The 24,925-nt window shown below is 45.6% G+C and overlaps 1 protein-coding gene across 8 annotated transcripts in view; it reads right to left on the reverse strand.

The window, feature by feature from the left end:
• AUTS2 (activator of transcription and developmental regulator AUTS2) overlaps positions 1-24,925 on the reverse strand; it is a 777,204-nt gene that overhangs the window by 403,911 nt on the left and 348,368 nt on the right. For all 8 annotated transcript variants that reach the window (XM_063402372.1, XM_063402375.1, XM_063402371.1 and 5 more), the window contains 2 exons: positions 20,290-20,391; positions 12,402-12,437 (listed from right to left, as the gene is read on the reverse strand). In XM_063402372.1, coding sequence (XP_063258442.1) covers positions 12,402-12,437; positions 20,290-20,391 — 138 coding nt within the window. The remainder of the gene's footprint in view (positions 1-12,401; positions 12,438-20,289; positions 20,392-24,925) is intronic.

Here is a 24,925-nt window from a genome sequence, read left to right on the forward strand (position 1 = left end):
ACAAGCCTTCCTCAAGTCTTCCTTTTAAATAAATGAATGTAGACATGAGAACATGGTTCTCTAGTTAAATACAACAAAATTTCTACTGATTCAATGAGAACAAAGTCCTTTGAACAGATGAAGTACTCTCTAAGAAAGAATATGGTGCTCAGAGGGCTGTCAAGTGGCCTCTTGCTATGAATTCATAATGATGTTGACCTTTTATTTACTGTTTCTGTATCACAGGCAATTTACGTAAGCAAGATGTGCTTAGTAAACCAAAACCATAAAAATATCTGCAGACTGCTGGGAAACACTGGGCAAAGGAAGGGCACTGGGGATAAATGGGTAAAGTTATTAAGGAACAGAGGGGGAATCACAAGAAAGTGTGTTCATTTGCTGTCTCAGGGTCAAGGAGTTCTTCTACCACAGAATAAAATGCAGTGTCACACCAGGTGTCATTGCATTAATACATCACAGAGCCAAGGAAGACACTCTGCTCTCACTGTCATTTAAGGCTTTTTTTCCCTTTTTTAAATTTTTTTAAACAACATTAAATTTGCATTAGCTTGGATGGGGAAAAAGGATGGCATATAAAGAGAGAGAGGGCTGAATTAATATTCATAAGCAGCATACTGGAAGAATGGAGAAGGGGTGATTTGAGGGAGCTTGGAACAGGAAAGGAGAGACAGACATTAGTCCTAGAGACCTCCTGCGTCACACACTCTGCTCCCAAGCAGGAACTGCTGTGTCTCTGCTCATCCACACTGAATATTGCCTGCTCTGAACAGCTTTTGGATTCCCCACTCCAGGGCACTCCGGGGAGGAAACAGTTTTGGCTGAAGTCGGGCAGGAGCAGGTGGCACTCAACAGCTGTAAGTAATTCTGCTCCTGTTGGCACCACTGTGGTTCTTGGACTTTGTGCAGTCGGTGTTCAGCGGGGAAGGGGAGGGAGAGGGAGCAAACAAGTCCTCGGTGGGGTTTGACAGCACCCCAGGCTCCGGGCTGCCTGTCTAAGCTGGCAGCTGGGGCAGGCAGAGGGGACACAGGGGTGGCTGCAGGGCTGTGCCAGCCCGGGTCGGGTTTGCTGAGAGCCCCACAGCTGCCAGGAGCAGCCCTGGCAGGCAGATGTGAGCCTGCACAGGGGCAGGAGGGGACGAGAGCAGCAGCTCACAGCAGGCGTGGGTGGTCTCTCTGCAGATGGACTGGCACCAGCAGGGCCTTCCAGAGAGCCCCATCCTCTCACAGCCCCTCTCCCAGCACCTGTGTGCCAGTCCCCGAGCTCTGCCTGTGCCATCTACAGAAACAGGGGCTGCAGGGGAAAATTTCTGGGGCTGCTGCTGCCAAGGTACAAGAGAAGAGATATTTCAATTGTTACATTTAATGTCATACTGCATCAAAGAAAAGAAAGGAGAACCTGGATAACGTAAATGTGGCAAATCCATCAAACTGTCTGTCTAGAATCAGTAACTTCCATCTTCAGTATCCACTGGAGAAAATTCAAGCATGGAAGCAGGACAGGAGGCAGCAGCTCTCTTCCCTTCTCCATTCCTCATCCCAACAGAGGGAATGTGGACTTGCATGACCATCTCTACTGGAAGAAATTTTTTTTGTACGCTTGAAAAATCTTGAATCCATCTTTTCTTTCAGCTCGGCACCATGAAACCCCTTACAGCAGGGGTCAGAAATGATTCCTTGAAACTGCAACACATTCCTCTTGCCTTCACTGATCTACCACAGCCCAGCACTTGGTTTGAAAGGTTCCCTGCATTTCCAAATGGCACAAATGTCACCATGTGCTGTGCTGATGGCACTCCAAACATGAACTTCACCCTCTGAACCAGCCTGGCACATGCACTCACCAGAAGTTATTTTTTTCCCCTCCATACTCACCTTTCATCCCCATCCCTGACAGACAAGTCCTCCCTGGTGAAGATTAACACTTTGCTAATGAAGTTATCTCCTGACCTCTTATTTTACCTGGTATCTGCTCTGCCATTTAACAACAATCTCTTTTCAGCTGCCAAGGTGGAACAATTAGTCAATGCTATCACTATTAGTAGGTTCTATTACAGCAATAGCTTGAAATCTGTTTGCCCAGTACTCCACAAACACACAGGTGGGCACTCTGTGGTGAACAGTGCTGTTATACAGGCCACAGAATGAAATGAACAGCTAAAACATTCATAATTAATTCTCATAGAATTTATTATTAATTTATTATTATATTTTTATTATGAAATATTTATTAAACATTTATTTATTATTATACTTATTAGAATTTATTATTGCTGCTCTCTTTTCATTCACAGACAACTGATTTTTACAGGTTTTTCCTATAAATTATTTCACAGTGATGCTACACAGTATGGCCAAGCCCGCTGATATTCCATGCCAACCTTGAGATTGTCCCAGAAGCACAGGCAGGAATGCAGAGGTGTGCTGGCACAGCTGATGCCTTGAGTTTCAGCTTCCATGTTTTTCACATTCTGTGCTGCTTAGGTGCTGTTCTGAGCCTCACATTAAGTGTCAGTAAATTCTCTTCACAGAGCAGGGACACAAAACAAATCCTTTTCCTGCTGGGGACCAAGGACAACTTTCAGCCCAACAGCACAAACAAGGGTGGCTGGAGGGAGGAACAAGAAGGATGAGACCTCACAACCTGAAGCTGTAATTGGACAATTAAACCCCAATATGCAAATGGACCAAAACTTATAAAAGTGTGAGACCTCGTGACTCTTTGTCCATTTTGTGACCATTTTAAGCCCACCTTGGGTGTAGTCCTGGTCAGGCTCCTGTCCTGCCCAAGGTGTATCCTTAAAGGCCTTTCAATAAATCCCTGCTTTGTTCCCTAGCTCTGTCCAGTCTCTGCTCCAGCTCAGCCTCCCAAGGCCCCACAGCCCCCAGCAGGAGGGGGCAGCAGGGCAGGCAGCGATGCCCCAGCAGGGCAGGGCAGGGCTGGGACTGCAGGAGCCAGAGCTGTGCTCACCTCACACCTCAATCCCCATGGCTGGGGCATCCCCAGAGCTCACAGCACCAGGAGGGATGGGATTTCAGGAGGTGAACAGAAGCTACTTCAGCTGAATGCACATTAACCCTCAGGTGGAGCGCAGATGAAAATATTTGCCCTGATTTTTTTTTAAAACAGATTTACCATTGCTAAAGGAAAGGCCATTAAAAACCTTGACTTCCTAATGGCCTGAAAACAGCAATAACCTAATAATCATTTTCTTATGGACAAAACACTCCCAAATATTCCTAATGAACCATTACAGCACGCATTGCAAATTTACAAGCCTTCATTTAATTAATTCCACCGAAACAAACACACAAATCTTCCAGCTCGGTGCTGCCACACGCACAGACTCTCTGAGCACCAAGCCCTCAGCAACCTTCCTCTGATGGACATTTTTTTTTCCAGGAAATGACACAGAGACATAGGTAAAAGGTGATTTAGATAGACTGCTGTGTCACAAATTGTCAGGATCTGATTTAAAGACCTTGCCTTTGTCAAGAAAGACAGTTGGGTGTCTGCTTTAAAGAAGTACTGGGAATATTTTCATCAAAGGTTTGAATTGAAAAACAGTGGGAGGTAAATATCTGAGATGTTGCCAAGAAAGACCGCTATATCCGTGCAATTACCATTAACAGGGGACAGCAGTGGTTCAATGAAGTAATTCAATCTGGTGTCCTACATTTTATCAGACAGCAATTTTGAGTTCTGACATAAAAGACTGAGAAAGGGGATTGGACTCTTTTCTCTGAAATTCAGCCTTAATTCTTGCAATCAGGAGATGTGTTCTCTGCTTCAGGTACAAGCCTACTGTCCCTCCAAGGGACACAAAAGAATAACCCAATATTCACCTTCAAAAGAAGAATAACCCAATATTCACCTTACCACCACTCATTGGCATAGGAACAAGTCGTACTTTGGGCAAGTTTCAGAGCTGAGTGCCTGCAGTATTACAGCAGTGTTTCCCTCCTGACTTAACTGTCTCAGTATTTCCTTACTTGTGAATTTTGCAAGAAGAAAAAGACGTATTGCTTTTTAAAAAAATAAACAATATGATGCAGCCCAAATTAATAAATGTATTCTTCCAAAATTTAAGAGAGAGAGAGAAAGAGAGAGAGAGAGAGACTGTATTTCTCAGAAAATGGCAAAATGAAAAGCTTCTGGAAACTGCCATCTGAATAACACCATCACATGGCTTCTCCTCATTGTCCATTCACACTGCACACTGCTGGTTTTGCATTCTCTTTCTCCACAGTACCCCCTGTCAGTCCAATGGCTGCACTGGTGCCTTCCAAGGCCACCAGGTTTGCAGAGCAGCTCTGCTTTCTCCTCTGCAAGGGGGCTCCCACACTGGCCTCAGGATGAGCTTCCCTCCCTCTCCATACAGGCCCACCCAAACAAGCACCACAAACCCCTTTTCCAGGGAAATCACCACATTTTAGCCTTCCACCTCCTTTCTACCACAATGTTTTTTGCATGAGAGTGTGCTGGTCTATAAACTCTGGTGTTACACCATGCAGGGATCTTGAAAGGTTCTGTTAATGGCACATAGTTGAAAATGGTAATTTATATTTCACTGAGCAAAATCTCACCACAAACAATAACGCCATGAGACCATTTGCAACTGGAACAGTCCAGTGTCGCTCTTTCCACTGGGGTACAAATCCCACCGAGTTCCAAAACATCACAAACAAGAGCAAACTGGCTCTTGTGTCATACAGAACGTGCTCAGCCCGTTTACACATGGCACAGACCCAGGGCTCACTGCAGTGATGGACTGCACAGCCCTTTCCTTTCCATCAAACCATACAGAACCTCCTCTGGAGACTCAACACCGTCTTTGCTCCACAATATTAAACACACAATGCCACTGAGCATTCTCTTGTAATGATACGAAACTGAGACCCTTGGAAGATGGAGGCTCTGTGTATGACAGCTTAACTGCTTGCAATCAAACTAATTTGCAGTATGGTGACCTGAAATGAGTTTAAAAGCACCATAATGCATGTTTAGCAATCAGTGAAGCAATCCTTTATTATTCAGGTTCACATCTGCAATTTGTGTCACGTGTTATGGGAAACAGAAAGAGGGGAAGCACAAAAAAGAATCCTTTTGCTTTGCAGGAGTTGGTGAGCAAAACATGAGCCACAGAACATGGGGCATTTGAGACCAGAGAGACTGACAGCAAATCTTAAGTCTTTCTGCCACTTATAGAAATCTTATAATGTCCAGAAGAAGAAATTATTAAATTAAACCATTAGCTATAAATAATTATGTCTTGATTTTTCTAATTTTTTTTTCTGGAAAAGAATTATTAAGCAAGTTCACCTGAAATACCACAAAAAAAAACAAACCAAGAATGCCTCCAGGGTTTTAAACTGTGAATGAAGTTATCAACCAGCCACTTTCAACATTCCCCTTCCTACCAGTTCCAGAAGAGGAAGATCCTTCTGGCAAATAATGAGGAGTTTAATACCACCTCTCCAAATACATAAATTCTCTTATTTCCATTCTTTTTTTTATGACATCTCCATTGATCACACTTGTAATCCTTGGGGAAAAGGTGGCTCCAACAAGGTAAGTGGGGAACCATGCACAGAAGCAGGAGGAAAAGGGACCAGGAAGCTGGAAGCACTTGCTGAAGAAGGGCAAGCGCAGTAAATGCAATACCATTTCAGAAATGTAAAAAAACCCCAAAACAAACAAAAAAACCCACCCTACAACAACAACCAACCCAAATCAACCAACCAACCAAACAAAATACCAACAAAAACCAACCAACCAAACAAACAAACAAAAAACCCAAAATAAAACAAACACATAGGAAAGACACGGAAGTGCAGAATTGAGGCAAAGCCATTAGAGAAAGCACAGAATTGCTCAGTTCTGAGAACTCCAGCAGGAGTGGCCTTGGGAAGGGGAGGGAAGGCCCAGGCCAGCACACTCTGCTCAATCCTGAGTGACAACTCCTTGGGGATATCACCCCTGAATCATTAAAGCATCTGGGGACTGTTCTAAGGAAATTACTATAAGTTATTGGAGAAACTGCATTGTTCAGACAGAGGGTGAAAATGCAGAGGGTTTCAGCAATGAGAGGACGAACCAGAAAGACCTGAAGTTCTGAAATGTGGTCTCAGTTCAGTTTGGTTGGGTAAGAAACTGCTGAGGTGCCCTGCTCTCCTTCTGTAAGATTTGGACAACACAGTTTCACAAACAGTCCAAAGAAGTATGTGGAAAAATATCTTAAATTCAAAGCACATTATTCAAAAAACATGAGCATGCAATAGGGCAGGGTTCTACAGCATTTAGGGAAATACCATCTGAAGGGCTTTAAAAAATAACTCTGACCTTCACCACCTCTGTTCCAAATTATCTGAGGAGAGACCTATCCTGACCAAATTCCAGCCCAGGCCATTTATTCTGCTTGCCTAATCTTTCCCCAAATACTGAGTTAATAATATGTGGAATACACAGTTTTCTTCTCCAAAACCTGTTGTTTTGCTCCAAGTATTCTCATTGTGATGAGCAGGATGCTGGAAATGCAGATGCTCTTGTTCTTGCTTTGCTGGTCATGTTGTTAGCAAACTCTTTAATGAGTCTCAGTTCTCCCTAGGAACAGCACTACAGTTTATAAATGCTCAAATTAATAGACCTGGGGTAGACTTTATTACATGCAATGTATTTAGTTGGCAATGATGATGCCTCCCTTACAGCAGCAGTTAGAATAAACTGCATTTTTAATGGCTCCTGGAAAACAAAAGACAATACCTAAAAGATTTCAGATGAAGAAATACCAGGTTTCCTGGTCTCACTGCACCACACCAAACCTACTCCACTGAGGGCTGCAAACACTAATGAGTAATTACAGCCCACAGAGAGATTTCTACTGGGGATCTTGTCCACTCTGCTCGAATCTGAATTTACCATCAGAAGATTCATAACCTCTGCTGTCAGCTTCACTTCTGCAAAGAATGGGCACATGGAGAATTTAAAGTGAAGTTAAAATGGATTTCAATATACCCTTCACAATAATAGTTGGTAAAACTAATTACAGTGAGAAAATTGGAGATCATTCATTACCCTACTAAGCAAATTAGGATTCGTTAACAATGATTTATAGTGCCAAAGAGAGGATAACAAGGATCCTCTTTCCAGCTCCATTCACAGGGGACATGGCAGTTCATGGTGTGGTGCCACCCCAACAGCCCCTGTGCAGAGCCTTTGTGCACCTCAGGGTGTTTCAGACACACACACACTTCTACATCAGCAAAATACATTTAAAATGTTTGGCTTCTAAAGTCAAGCTCTAAAATTAACTGAGCAGATTAACCTACTTGCAAGAACAACAGTTTTTTTATTTACCAACCCCACTGTGCACGTGATGTGGAGTAAAGCACCACTGCCTTAGCAGGTTGGATTTACTGAAGCCCTTCCAAACGATGCTTTGGATCTGATCTGTTCTCCCCTGTGGAAGCCAGTGGGTCCCACTGCCCTTCACAGAGTGCAGCCTCTTCACACCCTCCCACCCAGGAGTGTCCAGCATCACAAGCCTGACCACCTCAAGGAACACAGCTCAGCTCCTCAGGAGCACTGCCAACACAGTGACCAGGCAACGAGGGGAAAGCTGCTCTTTGAAGGGCTCTCTGAGAGCAGAGAAGGTGCTGCTGTAACAATTCCACATTTCTTCTTGCAGGATGATGTCTCAGGTGAGAATCCCTCCCAGAGCACAGAGAAATAGCTGGCCTTATCTAGGCCAAAGCCTGGTTTTCCATCATATCCATACCAAACACCACTGGTGCTCTCCTTACTCTCCCTGGGATGGGTTTTTAGAGCTCTGAGTAATAAACACTGCACAAGGCAGGGTCCCCGTGGTGCACTGGAACTGTGCAAACATCTGAACCCAACCCACCCAGGGCCAAACTGGATAGCACAACTGATTAGCCAGAGCCTCGGGGAACAAGCTCACCATTTATGCTTGTCTGAGCCACCAGCCCATGTGCAAAGCCCAGTTGTAGCTTTTCTTTCATTTTTTTGTTCAAGGTGGAGCAAGATCGCTGTTTAGAAAAGAAGGGTCACAGGGAGTCTTCTGCCTTCACAATGTTATTTCCCTCACCAGCTCATTACCAAATCCTACCCAGCTCTGAAAAATTCCCAAACTCTCTGCATTTGGAGGAATAGAAAATAACACAAACCTGCAATCAAAAAAAAAACCCCAAAAACCCCAACACAGCATTAAAAGAGGAACAGAAACTGGAACAAAGACTCAAGAAGTAGACATATACAGAAATAGAAGTAAGTTGCCAAAAGCAGAGAAAGTGTACAATTGCCAAAGAACCTGACAACCTTGGGACTCAGGGTTGTTGTTTAGAAGCAAAAGAGTCAGTTATTTAAGTTTTGATTTCTGCTCTGGTTTGCAAACCAAGGAACCCCTATCTGCTTTAACAGGGATTTGGCTGGATGCAAGATACACAAATGAGCAATAGCCATTCTTCAAAGCTAGGTAAGAGAAAAAGCTTTACTGTTATACAAATTCCAATTGTATTCTAAAACATCTCAACCTTCTGAAGTCTCAAGAAGCTGGACAACATAAAAAACTCCCACAATTCAAATAGCTTTCCTTTTAAAGTTAAAGAGATGGTGATTTTTTTCTAAAACTCTAACTACTTTCCAATTATCTGATCTGACATCTTGATGAGATGTAATCTACCTTATAATCTGTCTTTGATGAGAGACAATGATAATTTGCAATGCAAAAAGTGTCAAAGACAACTGGGAGATCTTCCAGGAAGTATTAAGTTGTGATTTCTTAGGGTGCACCAATATTAACAACATGCCCAAATTTTTTTCACGTGCACCAATCATAGACTGGACTGATCCCACAGGAAGCAATAAAGTCAGGGCAGCACAAAAGGCTTCCAGGAGAATTAGAATGATTTTTACCTCTTCCTTTCTGAATATTGGTTTAATAATGTGCAAAAAGGATGGGAAAGTGTCTCCTCTGACAAGGAGCACTAAGACAGGTGAAACAGACTCCAACAAAATTGTCTTTTAAACAGAATCTACAGAGAATACCAACACCTGTTGGAGTAGAAGAGTTGTTCCCAAATGAAATCCAGACTTGAAGATGTATCTAGAGCTCCTTGACAACTTTGCACCATCCCCTCTCCTTCAGTGGCCCCTCACAGTGGTCCCATTCTGCTGAAGGCAGCTCATTACAAGGTTTGTTTGACCAAGGGCAGTTCTATCACCCCAGCTGGGTTAGGCTGAATCCTGAGGGAGATTCTCAACCCTCTCCACAGCAGGCTGTGGGAATGCCTCCCACAGCACCTGCATTTCTGCTTTCCCTGTTGCTTTTCCAGGAGCACTTACACAGAGACAAGAACAGAACAATTCAGTCTCCAGCTCTGCCATTCAGAATTCGATCTACTGACAGTATAAAATCAGGTGAGATTCCAGCCCTCACTACTGCTGAAGCTGCACAATGAGTTACTGGGATGGAGCTAGCATGGAGATATTAGAGGAATGATTTTGTGCTACTGGGAAGTGTCAGCTTTATAAATGTTCCCTTAAACACTCGGTGACCTGCAGAGACTCTGTGGAGTAACAGGATCTAAAAGTCATTTTAGCTTTGCTGCAGCATGCACAGCACCCACAAACACTGCAGACACACCACCCATCACCCCTCCCACCTGAGTGCCTGGCACAAGCAGCGTCCTCAAAGGGGATTCCAAGCTGGACATGGATTATTTCTGTGCTAGGCAACATGGCCTAAACACATGAAGATTCCATTAATACTTGATTTAAACAGCAGACGTGTGCTACTGAATCCATACCTCAGTGTTCATTCCTTTCTGAATAAAACTTGCTTCCCTCTGCAGCAGATGTCCATCAGTCCATTTCCACCTACCTGGTTCCTCTGTTCCCTCTGGTGAGCTGCAGTACAGAATATTCCACAGTACAACATCCACCAAATCATTTCCAAGGGCCAAAGCTTTATTATTATCTATGGGACTAGAAGTTATTTTTACTGTATTTGAGACCAGTGACCCCTGTTTTGATGTTCTGGGTTAACACCAAACACAAAAACTAACAGTCCTTTCTAGTTAAAGGCTTTGGAAAAAAGAAGTCAATTCAAGTGCGTATTCCTTTGCACTTTGATAATAAAATAATTACATTGATCAGAAACACATGCTAATTGGATCATTCTGGAGCATTTTTCTCATTGTCTGGTACCACAAAACACATCTGGGTTTTATTTGCCCCATGTAAGTTAATAAGAGTATGGGCTTTTTTGAAACAACAAGCAAGATAATCCTAAAAACAATTTTCCAAAGTGGAAAGGGAGGAAAAAACCCTTCATGTTTCATCCAAGACTGTGTGAGTGTAAAAACAACTTTAAGATAGAAACTGAAGGACATTTTCTACCTACTTGGCTATTAGTGAGGAAAGAAAAAAACAAAGTTAAAGACTCTTAATACTGTGACTACAGAAAAGAAACAGCTCAGTTAAATATATTAATGGCACCAACAAGGGACGTCTCCCCCACCTACACAGCCCCAAATTGGAATGATTCAAGGTGCCAATCCATCAGCCCTAGAAGACATCAGGCTTCTTCTTGTTACTAAATCCCTTGCTCAGGAGAGCTGGAAACTTTCAAGCTTTCTGTTGGAGCATAGGGGATGCTGACACCTTCCAGATTTTCACTTTAGTGGACCAACCCACAGACAGTATGGTGCAGGGAACAGCAGATGGCTTCTCTTCTGTCGCCTCTGCTGCCTAGAGAGGAAGCTCTGCTCCCAAACCATGCATATTCAGCTCTTGCTGCAAGGAGAACAAGGCTTATTTATCCATGGCACAGCCCTCCAGCCCATAATATACCTGCCCCATTCCAGAGCATGTCTACAGACCTCTATGTGATTGGAATTTTCCCAGACAAAGGAAAGCAATCCATTCAGAACTATGTAAAGATATCCAAGGTTTAGTGTTAATTCTACATAAACGCTGACCCATTTGACATAATTTTTCCCTTCATTCCCTCCCTCTCAAAAATACACGACACAACCCAGGGCAAGTGATGAAAAAAGGAAACCAGCTCATTTTTCTGTTTCACAACTTACCTTACACTGACTTGGGCCTTGATACAATTAGAACAACCACCACAAAACTCTTTCACTTGAGGATGCTCTTTTCATACCTCACCACCAGCAGTGTGAACGTTCTGTCTGTGCAGAAGTCCAGTGTAAATCCAGCAGGGTACAGCATTTCTCCAGGTATTAGGAAATTTTTGTGCCATTTTTGTCAGACCACACATACACAATTTAATCCCATAACTTTTTTACAGGATCACAGACCTCTATGACAAAAGACTAAATTCACCATGAACTAATAGAAGAAAATAACTCTCTGGGAATGTGACAGGAGTGCAACCAAGTTTTTCCATCGTGTAATTGAATACCACAGAGTTTACTTTTCCCCACAGATCCATGAGAAGATAGAAGCAGGCTTTGATTAGACTGATAACTTCACAGAGCAGTGCTGTGGCCAAGGCTCACTGCATTTCACCCACCTGGTTTTGGACATACACAGTGCTCTGCTTCTCCTACAGTTATTATAAAGGCAGAAAAGATGTGCTTGGAGAATACAGCATAAGTTACAAGAGAAACAGGATATGCGCAATTTAAACATAAATCTTGGAAGAAAATAAGCAGTGCATTGGATTGACTGGAAAACATTTTTTACTCCCAAACTTATCTGTGCAAGTAAAAGGTATACTGATGAATGTGGGAATGAACAAAAGGTATGAATATAGACTGCTAAATCAATACAGCTGCATGCAAGTAAATCACAAGCCCAAAAAAACCTGATCAATTTTCAAACCAGCTGGGGCCTGATCTGCTTCTCAGGACATAAAATGTAAATCTGGCATAAATATAATAATATAATTTCTGTGTTTTCAAAGAGTGCCCATGAGCCACGGGCTTTTAAGCAACAGGTAGAAATCCCTGTGCCACCTTCTCTGGGCTGTGGTACACAGGAGATGAGGCCAGACATTGTATTGGACTCTTTAAAATCTGTGACTAAACAAGAACTGGTGCAGGGGGGAATCAAGGTCCTCCCATCTCCCATTAGAGAGCTGGTGAGACCACAGCTCATTTTATTTGCTGTAATTGTGTAGATTAAGTGCTGTTAAAATTTATGTAGTAATTAATAAGACACCTGATTAGTTCAAGAAAACATGGAGCACCGTGTTGGAAATGTTACTTTGTGGAGGAAGAAATAAGAAGGGTGTGTTCAGCTGCGGGGCAGAGTGGGCTTGGTGGGTGTCCCCGTGTCCCCGCTCTTTGTGCATTTTGTGTGAGCAGCACTCTGCTGCTCGGAGGCACACGTGTGAAAGTGGAGATACACTTACAAAGTAGCCTGTTCCCAAGCTGGAAGGAGCTGAGCTCTGCAATAAAACACAAAGACAAAGTGGAAAGTCAGTGATGGTTTTTAACACGTTCCAATCCACACAGCTCATTACCAGCCCTTTCCAAGCTTTTCATCACCACATCACAGCACCGGCGTCCTGCCCCTTGTCATCTGCTACTGAAACAAACACGCTGTTGCTTAATTTTTCCCTTTACATCTCTCAACCACTCGGAGATGGTAACGTGCTATTTACTGAATTCCAAGCTTCTGCGGTGGACGTAATTGCCAATTTATTTGACAGGCAGCTGGGTAATGAATTAATGATGGCATTTCGCCCTGCACTGAGACTAAACAGACACTCATCAGCCAGCCTCCCTGACATGCTGACATTCAATGCCCTGGACTCCAGCTCCTCAGCTGCACGGCCACAAAGGGGCAGGCGGGAGGGGGAGGAAGGGAAAAAAAGTAGACTGACTTCAAAACAAAAAGCCCGGTGGGTTTGGATGACTTTTTCAGTGTATGACCTGTTTGCCAATTTATTCCCGAAAGGCCCTGGTTAGTACACACATAGTGCTTTTCTAAAATGAGACATTTTGTAAACATAATTAGTAGTCTGAAATGTAAAGAATGCGTGGGCACAGAGAAGCTGCTTTAGTCAATGTACCATTTTCTGGAGAATGCAGTCACTACAATTTCCCATTTGGATGTCCACACTGTTTGACAAACCGAGGATTTAGAAACAACAACAACAACAAAAAAGCAAACAGCAAATATCTACAGTGTGAAATAGATTTCAAAACTCAAACCTATAAAAATAATTAAAACTATTATTGCTAGCATGGAAAATAATCAATTTGTTTAAATGCTTTATAAAAAAAAAAGCATCACGAAATTCAGTTTAAGTGGGACACGATCACAACCTCTATATTCCCAGGAATTAAGGAGATCAAGGGTTTTGTTTCATTAGTTTTTCATCTGAGCAATGGGGATTACACAGCAGGTCTGGGGCCGTGGGGAGCCCGGAACATCTCGGTGCTAATCCAGGCCAGGCTGCTCCACCAGAGGGGAGCAGGTTCCAGCCCTGGCCCCGGAGCCGTGGATGCAGCAGGAGCAGGGCAGCATCCCCAGAGAGCAGAGAGCTGCTGGGCTCAGCTCCCCCTCTGACCCCAGCACAGCCCCCTGGGGGTGACACACCTCGGGGACACCCACACAGCCCAGGAACACCCCTGGAAAAACAGAATTTGGGTCACTTCATCCCCGTGCCCAGATGCAGCTGCAGGTGTGCAGTGCACAGCTCCGGCCATCAGCGCACAAGGGAACTGCACACAAACCAGGACATCCCAAAGTGCTCCTGTCCCCACTCCGTCTGCTGTGCCACCACCACCCACAGCAGACCCCTGGCCCCAGGGCTGATGTCCCTGGCAGCAGCAGGGCCCAGCCTGCCAGCCCTGCCTCCCTCTGTCCCTGGGGATGAGCAGTGCTGGCCTGAACTGCCCCCTGGCACAGCCCTGCCCTCGCCAGCCCGGCTGGGCACAGCCCTCCACGGCCACGGGCCCTGCTTTGGAGATGCCACAAAGATTCTTGCTTTTTGTACCTTTTTCAGATATTCATAACTCTGTACACTGCTGTTATATAGCTCCTTAGCCAGCCCTAGTCCTTTTTCTACCCTTTCTCTTGGGTTCTAGAACGGTAAGCTCACCTTCCTGGACTCTTATTTAGTCTTGCCTCTGTAGTGAACCGAGGATGTTTTATTTTTTCCATATATTGTAGACATAATAAATGCAGGGCTAGAAGCTGGGGCGGGGGGGCACGACACATGACAAGGGGGGGCTTCAGTTTTCTGGAATTTTCTTCAATTTTCAGGAATTAACTGCTCCTCTACTTGGCTAATTTCTACAAATTATGCTAATTTGTTAAACTTATAAAATTGTCAAAGTACTGTATCGCGTGTGCATTTTGCCATACTTGCACCTGGAGGACCTTCACTAAAGGTAACAGCTTTTTGTTGTGTTAATATTGTTTGCCTTGTGATTTTCAGCACCCCTGGGAGCCCCTGTGGCCCTGGCACAGAGCAGGTGCAGCACACCCTGCTCAGTGTCCAGCACAGCACACGCTGCCCTCCCCTTCACCCACCCTGCTCTCTGCCTCATGCCATCAAAATTCCTCTCATTTAAACTGGAGATCCACCCACGAGGAAAACACGTGCAATCATTATAACCACTTTTGTTTCAGCTATGTACAGATGCCAAGCGAGTCCCACTCCTTCACTCACAGCTTTTTTAAACTTACTTTACTGCCTGAAAGCGCCAAAGTTTGCATTCTGCATCTGTGTGTAATTTTTTTGTCTGCTTTTTATTCCAAGTTTTGGAAGGATAGATTATCAAAACAAAACAAATAAAGAGGAAGAAAAAAGAATAAGCAAACAAAATATTTCCCACTGAATATTTTCATTCCTTCGAAAGCAATGCTGCAATGGCTATGGGAGGACAGTCGAAACATAGCAGTCAAATGACTTTCACTGAACAACTGTGCTTTTTCAGGGAACTTGAGTTTGCTGGATGGAAATATAGCCCTTCACACATTGCATGCTGCATATGGAGAGTACAGTTTGCAAACTCTGTTTAACTGAAGTATGAAAGACTGTGCTGCACATGCATGGATGACTGTCAGCTGTGTTGTGAACCGTTGTTGGCAGAGCACAGAGGCTGAAGCGAGGGCTATGCAAGGAGACAACTTCTCACCTTTTGGGTCACTCCCAATAGCGAAAGGATCCCACCACCCAGTGCCCAGCCTTGGTGCCAACTGTACAAGCATCTTTACAAGGCCGTGCTGAGTCGTGATCCTGCACTGGGTGGTTCTATAGCTCTTACATAAAGTGTGCCTATAATAGAGGTAATGGTTTCACTTTCCGAAACCCTTTGCAAAATAGGACATTAGAAACACTGTTTGATATTCACACAACCACCAGCAGAAGCCTGCATCAGGTGCCCAACAGCAAAACACACTTGCTTAAAATTGACAGGGTTCTGGGCTTTTTTCTTTTTTTTCTTTTTTTTTTCTTTTTTTTTTTTGGTTTGTTTTGGTTTTGGTTTTTTTTTCCATCCTTTCTTAAAGAGGAGAACTTTGGCCCAGAAGCAAAAATGTAGTAACCCTCGTGTAAGCATTAGTTTATTGTGTACCAAAGAAAATTACATCCTTGAGGTCTTGGAAGGCACAGTTATACCCATTTTGCATATATATTGTGCATTACTTGGGGAGCTGGGTGGGGAGAAAGACTGTGTTGTACATATTTGTTCTGGCTATTGTTTATGCAGGTCTGACTGAATGAAGGAACAGTGGGTATCATTTCAATTTCTGATGTCAACATCAAATTACTTATTTAATTTCATGCCTGGCGAAGCATTGTATAGCTACACGCAGAATCATTTCACTTCATTTGTTATGCTGTGTTTTCTTGGCGATTGGCTTGCCTTCCAACTGACAGCTTTAATTACGACATGAATTTGATTGCACTGCCGAGGAATTAACATAATGCAACAAAGCATTTAAGCACCCAACCTTAGCCACACAAACACACACATCCCCACCCTCGCAGGCACACAAAGCACAGCCCTAGCAGCTCCTGGCACTGCACACCAACACTGAGCTCTGCTCCTGGGGCTGCACTCCACACACAGCCAACACCACTGCTGATAAGAATATCAGGGCAGGGAGCAGCACTGAGCATTGCACAGCACCTAACCCAAAGAGCATCCCTCGATCTGTCTTTGGCTCTGTGCAGCTGGGAGGGATGGGAGACAAAGGAAAATATCCTGTATTTGGGGCTGAAACCATGAGCTGCCCGCAGGATTGCACTGCTGGAGGGGTGTAGACACGTCTATTCCTGATGCAAACAGCAACAGAGCTGGTGGGCAGGGGTCTTCAGGATTTCAGGACTTGATCCTCATTGTGGGCACCTCGCTGTGGCCTCTTCTCAAGCACAAAGTACCCAGCACACAGCTACAGAGCACTGGGGACAGGGCAGCACTCATGAACAGTGCAGCAGCTTTGATGAGCTTTTTTGAGAGCCCAAGAGAAGACCTTTAATGTAGGGACAAATGGGAAGATTCCTGTCTCACTCCCTGTTCAGGAACTGGAAAAACATTCCAGATAGAAAGGTGCCAACTGCAGCAAGAGGGGCTGAATCCCATCCAATGACCATGTGGGAGAGGCTTTTGCTGTTCATCCCTTCAGGGAAAACCTGCAACCAACACCAGAGGTACCAGGCAGGGCTGAGATCAAGCAGATGAGGGATTTAGGAATGTGCTCCAAAGGAATCAAGTGGTTTGATTTTTGATCAGCAAAGAGGTGGCTGAACCCCTGAATACTCAGTGCATTTACCATCCAGGTTAGCTGGAACTTTCATGTTTTCCTCAAGTAAATCTCCTGGCTGTTTTGTAAAACATGCCTAAAATGTATTCCGAAGAGGGAGGAGTCAATTAAAAATAAATACATCCAAGAAGATAAGGAAAACAAGTTGACTGAGCTCCAAGCTGAGCAAAAGAGAAAGCGCTGCCATCTTGTCTCTAAGCAAGAACTCAACAAAATGAATTCTACTACTGGCAAGATTTTGATGAGATTAAACTGACTACAGCACCCCATATATAAAGGAGGAGCAGCTCTCCAATTTCTCTTTAAGGCCCCTGGAGCTACCTCTGCCCATAAAGGAAAAAACAAGTTGTCATTCCTAAAAAAAAAATCTATATAGGGGAGAAAGGCAGAGAGCCATGGGTTTATGAAATTCAGAGGGGGAGCTGGATCAGGGCATTGCTTGCACTGGAGCATTTGAGCAATCATTATCCCTAATCTAGCAGAGGTCAAATTCTCTGCTAATTATGTTCCCTCACAGAGGGGTGGGTGTGTGCACACGTGTGGAGGCGAGGACAAAGAGAGGAGCTGACAGAAATCAGTCTCACTGCATCGCCTCTGACAGGAACGGAGGATATTCCCCTTCCTACTGTCTGATGCTATTTCAAGCCTCATTATAAGAAAAGTCTCCTGCTTAACATGGTCTTTTCATTGAATTATCTTCCTTTCATTTTTGCCCACCTCTCGCAAATGCTGCAAATTACCTGCTTGGATCTCATTAGCCTGGGAAGGAGTCACCCCTTGTAAACACACTTGGCATCACTCTGCATTATCCAAGGGCTGCAGCTACATTTACAACAGGCAGAGTTGAAAGATACCTGACAGGAGAGGGAATGAAGGCACTGACATGTCAGTTTGCAACTGGATATTCATTATCCCCTCTCCCTCACTCTGCATCCGTCACTAAGCTCCCACTTAGGCCTGCACTAAGCTCCAACATTCCTGTTTCACCAGCCTGCTCAGACTGGGGATGGGAAATGGATCATCCACGGAGAGCACACACTTCAGACATTATCCATATTTCCATAAAGGAGCCAGGCTTAATCTTACAGTGCTGCCAGGTGACAATAGGGGAGATTCTTTATATTTCAGGGCCAAAATTTCCTTTCTGACCTCAGGGTTAATCTGCTTGCAGTGTTTTATATTTTTTGTTCTATCTTCTGTTGGGTACACAACTTTTTGCATATTTTTTTCTCAGAAAGTAACTGTGAAAACAGAAGCAAAGCTTCAGAGAAAACTCTGTTATCTGTAGCTTTTTCTGGACAGTAAATAATGGCCATCATTAGACATCTGACTTCTTTAAAAAGAATTCTTTAAAATAGCCATTTGGAAGGTCCTGTCATTTCAGCATAGGGGGTTTCTGACAGGGAGAGGGCAATGGGATGGACAGCTCTGAACTGAATTTGGGAGAGGGGCAGTGGGATGGACAGGTCTGAACTGAATTTGGGAGAGGGGCAGTGGGATGGACAGGTCTGAACTGAATTTGGGAGAGGGGCAGTGGGATGGACAGGTCTGAACTGAATTTGGGAGAGGGCAATGGGAAGTGCTGCTCTGAACTGAAGGAGCCTGGGGAAGGCCCCCACAGGGCCAGGCACAGTGAGAGCTGTCTCCTGCGTGTTTCTCAAATCTCAGCTGAACTGGTAATGCCAGACCAGAGAGACACTGCTGGTACTGCAAAGAATTATCAAAGCAGAAAGGAACTTTCCTTATTAAGCAAAACATAAATTATGTATAACACTTTAAAATATACATCTCCACATATATTTACATAATGTTTCTTTTGAGCAACCTGTGAATCCCTCTGTCCTCTCCTGGGTGCACTAGGGAAGTTGTATTTGCTCTTTACTTCCTTCTAATTTGCCACAGTGCCAAGACAAAGGAAAAGTATTGTAAAAACATCAGAGAAAAGCTGGATTTGATGTGTGGAAGGGGAACCGGGACTCTGCTCTCTCTGCCAGGTCTGGCAGTGCAATGCTGTGAGCTCCTGAGAAGCCCAATAAACCCCAGAGCTCTCCCCTCAGTACATTGCAAGGGAATGACAAAGCTAAATTAAAACCATGTTTGTAAGGGGCTGTGAAATTTTTTGCTGGAAGGTGTGTGTAATTGTGAAGTTGGTTGCAGTGACTGCCCAGCTGCCACAGGGCTCAGACAAGCCAGGATGGTGATGGTGACAGGCTGACATCCAGCTGCCATCCACTGCTACCTGGACACAGCTTTTCCTTACTACCTCCTCTGGTTTCACCCTCCTCTTCCAAAGAGTCTTACAGCCCTGAGACTGACCTCAGCTGACAGCTATGAAGGGCAAGCTCTGAAGTGTTTAGCTGAATGTAACCCATAAAGGCTGGCTCTGGGGAAGAAATAGACCTCTAAAATAATGTGACAAAGGGATGTGGAGAGAGAGTGCTACAGATTTCACACTTTCACCGAAAGAAAAAAATCAGGCATCTGTTCCAGTGATATGCACAATTCAGCAAAAATTGCTAGCTGTGTGCCTTCAGGCTTAAATTTGCACAACGAAATGTATCCTTTACAAAGGTATTTCTTTTAATGCCTGCTCAGTTCAGTTTTATTGGATTGGCCTATAGAGGACACCATCTGGTATCTGTCATCCAAATCTACACAGACAAGCTATCGATAAAATCCCCATTTCCAAAATGTGGGTTAGTTAAAAGTAGGGCCAGATTGCTGGCTGCTACAAATTGGGCTGACTGATGTAGCTATCCATGCTTTTACCAGCAAAGGACCTGACCTACAAAATCCCCAATTTAGACACTCTTTTGGGACAGGGCTTTCTTTATATTCTGTGCTGTAAAGCATGTGGCACAGAGGACACAGAGCCATGAATAAAACACTCAAGGATTGTGATGGTACACATAATAAATAGTAATCTAATTGCAGCAACAGAAGGATTTCTGTAGTCATTGCTCTGTCAGAGCAGCCCATGCGTGTCACTCGGTGAATGACCAGCATTCTGCCACGGAGAAAAACACTCTCCACAGGGCTGCCATCTCAGGCCATTCCACAGCACTTCAGGTAGAACAATAAAGGCAGAGCTTATGCTATTGTTGGCCATGTTATATCAATTCATTATATATAAGTCAACTGAGTCTCTCTAGACACTCAAACACTTCTCATAAAGACAGTATGTAGCCCAAAGAATTACATTCCTTATCTCCACGGCTTGGGGTAAAAAGAGGCCATCTGACTTCTCAACTATGCAGAACATTTTAACTTCATTAAATGGCCTTCAGCTGTTTCCAAAGAGCTGAGGGTTTGCACACAGAAAGATATTGTATCAAACTTTCAGAAGTTTACTGAACCAGGGCAGGAGACCTAAGTTACCTCTTCCTCTCCTGAACCCCCAAAGGGAAAGAGATTTTAGCAACCAACCATCCCAGAAAGTCAATCCAGCCATACCTCCCACCCCGGGGGGAGCCCCAGCAGGGTGACCCCGAGTTCCCCAGCTGCAGGGCTGCACTTACGTCGCTGAGCCTCTCCCGGGAGCTGCTCCGCTGGAAGCCCTTGGACTCGCCGCTGGCGCTTTCGCTGTCGCTGTCCCGGCAGCTGTGCTGGCCTGGCTTGAGCTGCAGCAGGGAAACACAAGAGAGCAAGAGGTGAGCCCGGTGCAGGAGAGTGCCCGTGTCCCACTCCCCCTGAACCCCTCCCAGGCACCAGCAGCAGCACTGGCACTGCCACCCTGCCACGGGCACCATGTGCGGGGCACAGCCCCAGGGACACCACGGGCACCATGTCCCTGTGCCAGGCACAGCCCTGGGGACACCACAGGCACCATGTCCCTGTGCCAGGCACAGCCTCGGGGACACCACGGGCACCGTGTCCCTGTGCCAGGCACAGCCCCGGGAGCACCACGGGCACCGTGTCCCTGTGCCAGGCACAGCCCCGGGGACACCACGGGCACCGTGTCCCTGTGCAGGGCACAGCCCCAGGAGCACCACGGGCACCGTGTCCCTGTGCCAGGCACAGCCCCGGGGACACCACGGGCACCGTGTCCCTGTGCCAGGCACAGCCCCAGGAGCACCACGGGCACCATGTCCCTGTGCCAGGCACAGCCCCAGGGACTCCACAGGCACCGTGTCCCTGTGCCAGGCACAGCCCCGGGGACACCACGGGCACCGTGTCCCTGTGCAGGGCACAGCCCCGGGGACACCACGGGCACCGTGTCCCTGTGCAGGGCACAGCCCCAGGAGCACCACGGGCACCGTGTCCCTGTGCCAGGCACAGCCCCAGGAGCACCACGGGCACCGTGTCCCTGTGCCAGGCACAGCCCCGGGGACACCACGGGCACCGTGTCCCTGTGCAGGGCACAGCCCCAGGGACACCACGGGCACCGTGTCCCTGTGCCAGGCACAGCCCCAGGAGCACCACGGGCACCGTGTCCCTGTGCCAGGCACAGCCCCGGGGACACCACGGGCACCGTGTCCCTGTGCAGGGCACAGCCCCAGGGACACCACGGGCACCGTGTCCCTGTGCAGGGCACAGCCCCGGGGACACCACGGGCACCGTGTCCCTGAGCAGGGCACAGCCCCGGGGACACCACGGGCACCGTGTCCCTGTGCCAGGCACAGCCCCAGGAGCACCACGGGCACCGTGTCCCTGTGCCAGGCACAGCCCCGGGGACACCACGGGCACCGTGTCCCTGTGCAGGGCACAGCCCCAGGGACACCACGGGCACCGTGTCCCTGTGCAGGGCACAGCCCCGGGGACACCACGGGCACCGTGTCCCTGAGCAGGGCACAGCCCCGGGGACACCACGGGCACCGTGTCCCTGTGCAGGGCACAGCCCCAGGAGCACCACGGGCACCGTGTCCCTGTGCAGGGCACAGCCCCAGGAGCACCACGGGCACCATGTCCCTGAGCAGGGCACAGCCCCGGGGACACCACGGGCACCGTGTCCCTGTGCCAGGCACAGCCCTGGGGACACCACGGGCACCGTGTCCCTGTGGGAGCTCCAGATGCTGCAGGAAGGAGGAGGCAATACTCATGTCCCAAGGAAATCACAGTCTGAGATCTTCCTCTGGGAAATTTTTAGACTTGTCAGGGTATTTCTGCCATATGAAGCTTTTGGAGTTTCCACCACAATGCAGCACCCCCAGCATCAGCTCCTCCCTCGTTACAGCAGGAGGGCATTGAGGACCTGAGATCAGTGGAGTCTCCCCAGGGGAAGGAGAGGTCACCACTCCAGAGAAGCCTTCCTCTTGCTGGACTAGCCCTCAACCCCACAGCCTGGTACTCTAAACAATTCTCAACTAACAGACCTCAATGGCCATCAAACAACAGGATCTACATAAAAGGTATCAAACTGCTTTTGTTTTACATACCAGCTTTAATGAACTTCACTGGCATTGCAATACATAAAAAGTACAAAAAAAAAACCCCAAAAACCCCAAAAAACAAAACAAAAAAAAAACCAACCCTGAACCATTATTTGCCTTACAATTGAGAACACCTCTGCCTTCTCTTACACTTTGGACTGTTCAGGTCACTACATGACACAGCAACGTACTGAGAGAAACATTCACCACAGGCACCCATTACCTATGTGCATGAGCACATGTACACCCAGACAGCAAGAGGAAGATATCATCCACATCTACTGCAGTGCTCAAAATGCATCTCTTTGTTTTAAAATATTCTTCCCTATATTTTGCTTGAATGTATTAAAATTTTCATTTAGCCTTGCTGAATGCTGTGTTTGAACCAACTCTGGAGGTTAATATTGGCAAGAAGTCTCTTTCAGAAATTTAGACTAAAAACACATAAATACTGGAGGCAGAGGTAAATGCACAAAAAATACTTGGTGAGATACCATATGAAATAATTTATGAGAGACCTACTACAGTTACCAACATCCATGTAACAAACACCAAACAACTCCTGCTAACTTATTCTAATTGCTAATATGATGATGGTAAATTCCATTCAGACTGTACTGGTGTAGGTATTCATTCATCTCCATGCCATGACTGGAGACCAAATGTTCCTCCTCCATCACTCTCCATCACCATTTTCCCCCTCTTTCTCCTCTCTCTCATTTATTCCAGTTCTCCCAGAAACAAGCACACACAAAAATTCACACAAATGCATTTTCACAGGTGCACATAAATAAACCCTACACTTTGCTGATGTTTTCCCACTCTGCTCACCCACAGCCACGGCTGCTCCCTCCCAGGGTCACTGAAGGAACACAAGAAGTATCCTCACCCTCAGGTTATCCCTTTCTCCCTACCACTGCCAGAACCAACTGCATCTACAAGTTTGGTATTTGTGTCTTAATCCCTTACTCCCCTCACCAGTAAAGGGAAGCTTTGGGTGCTCTCTATCAGTCAAACCAAAGTAAGGACACAAAGTCCACGAAACTGCGAGTTCCAATACACAACTGAGTGGCAATGCATGAGCACAACTGCAAAAAATGGCACAGGCATGCTCTCAGCTCGAAGAAAATGTAGCAGAAGGACCAGAGCTATTTGTCAGACACTTACAATTCAATAAATAAACTAAATATTCCACAGCTCAGCCAGAACACTTCCAGTAAAAATGGTTTTTATTGCCAATGGAACGGATTATCGTTCAGATCTAAGAGATCTTGGGAGCAGTTCTTGGAGGCAGAGGGGAGGATAACAAATTCAAGAAGTCTTACACTTCATATATAACTCACTGATCTTATCTAGGACCTCCATGTCCCATAATTTTATGATCCCAAGTTTAAAATTTAACCACTCAAAGGAAAATGGATCAAGTTTCCCTGACTTGGTCTTTTGTCAACCTCCACCCAAAGATGGAAAAAACTCTTATTGCAAGTGGGGTGTTAAGAGGGTTTCTTTTTTCCAGTCTCAAATTTTATTTCTAGAACCCAAATTTAATTTGTACACAATCTTCACACATTAGTTATTTGTTAACTAATAGAAACAGTTTTATAATTCTTCTACATCATGAATTCCAGCGATTTACAGAGAAGAGAAGAAAAACCCAGCAGGTGTCATTTTTCTAGACACAATTTACAAGGAGTAAGAGAATATGATGAAGATATCTGAGCCTGAAACTCTGTAGGAAAAAAAGTGAACTACATGGACTAGACAGCAAACTCAGAAATAAGTCCAAGTTATGATTTATAAGCTTGCCATATTTTCCTTTCTTCTTCTCCAAGCTGAGTTTCTCCACATGCCAAACTCTTGAGGGTTTACATTTTATTCCAGAACCCATCAATCTGTGTTAAATTAAAAGAGTAAAGCATGGAAATGTGCCCGTTGTCTTCTCTTAAGAACCTAAAGTTACACTCACACATGAGAACACCTCATGCGGACAGGCCATGGGTCATTTCATTTCAATCTACTTGCACAGATTCAGGTGCTTAAAACAATGCTGCAATAACACAGTGCTGCTGAAAAGGTCCACAGATAATAGGCTGGGTCTTGTTACCCTGTGTGCATCTGGTGCATCACCCTGGGGCACACAGGAACCCTAACTTCAGCTTCCCCATGGAAATGCACCTTTCCTTGGAAAAAAATGGAAGTGCCATGTTGACAACTCTTGTTCCTCTGTTGTTCCTGGCAGGGTTCCCCATGCAAACAGCAACAGCAGTATGAAAATCCCATTGTGCCTCCTCAAGGCACCTGGGGAGTAGCAGTGATACTGAGGGAAGGGCTGGAGCTGGGCCAGGGCAGGGTCAGGCTGGATTTTGGGAAAGGTTCTTCCCCAGAGGGTGCTGGCACTGCCCAGGCTCCCCAGGGAATGGGCACAGCCTGAGGCTGCCACAGCTCCAGGAGCTCCCAGGGATGCCCAGGGTGGGATTTGGGGTGTCTGTGCAGGGCTGGGAGCTGGACTGGGTGATCCTTGTGGGTCCCTTCCCACTCAGGATATTCCATGATTCTACAAAGGTCTCACTGAGGAGCTTCCCACATTAACACAGCATTAACCTTCTCATTTGCACCAGGCAAGGGGTGAAAAAGAGCTTACAAAAAGTGTGTTGGACTCTGTGCTTTCACTGCGCAGTGGGAATGAATTTATCCATGAAGAGATTCCTCTAAAGGGTCTCACAGAGAGAAAATACAGACATTTTCTAGACTGAAAGGCCAAAACTCTAAAAACTCAGAGTGTCAC

The sequence above is a fragment of the Prinia subflava genome, chromosome 8 (genome assembly GCF_021018805.1).
Source record: "Prinia subflava isolate CZ2003 ecotype Zambia chromosome 8, Cam_Psub_1.2, whole genome shotgun sequence".
Classification (NCBI taxonomy): domain Eukaryota; kingdom Metazoa; phylum Chordata; class Aves; order Passeriformes; family Cisticolidae; genus Prinia; species Prinia subflava.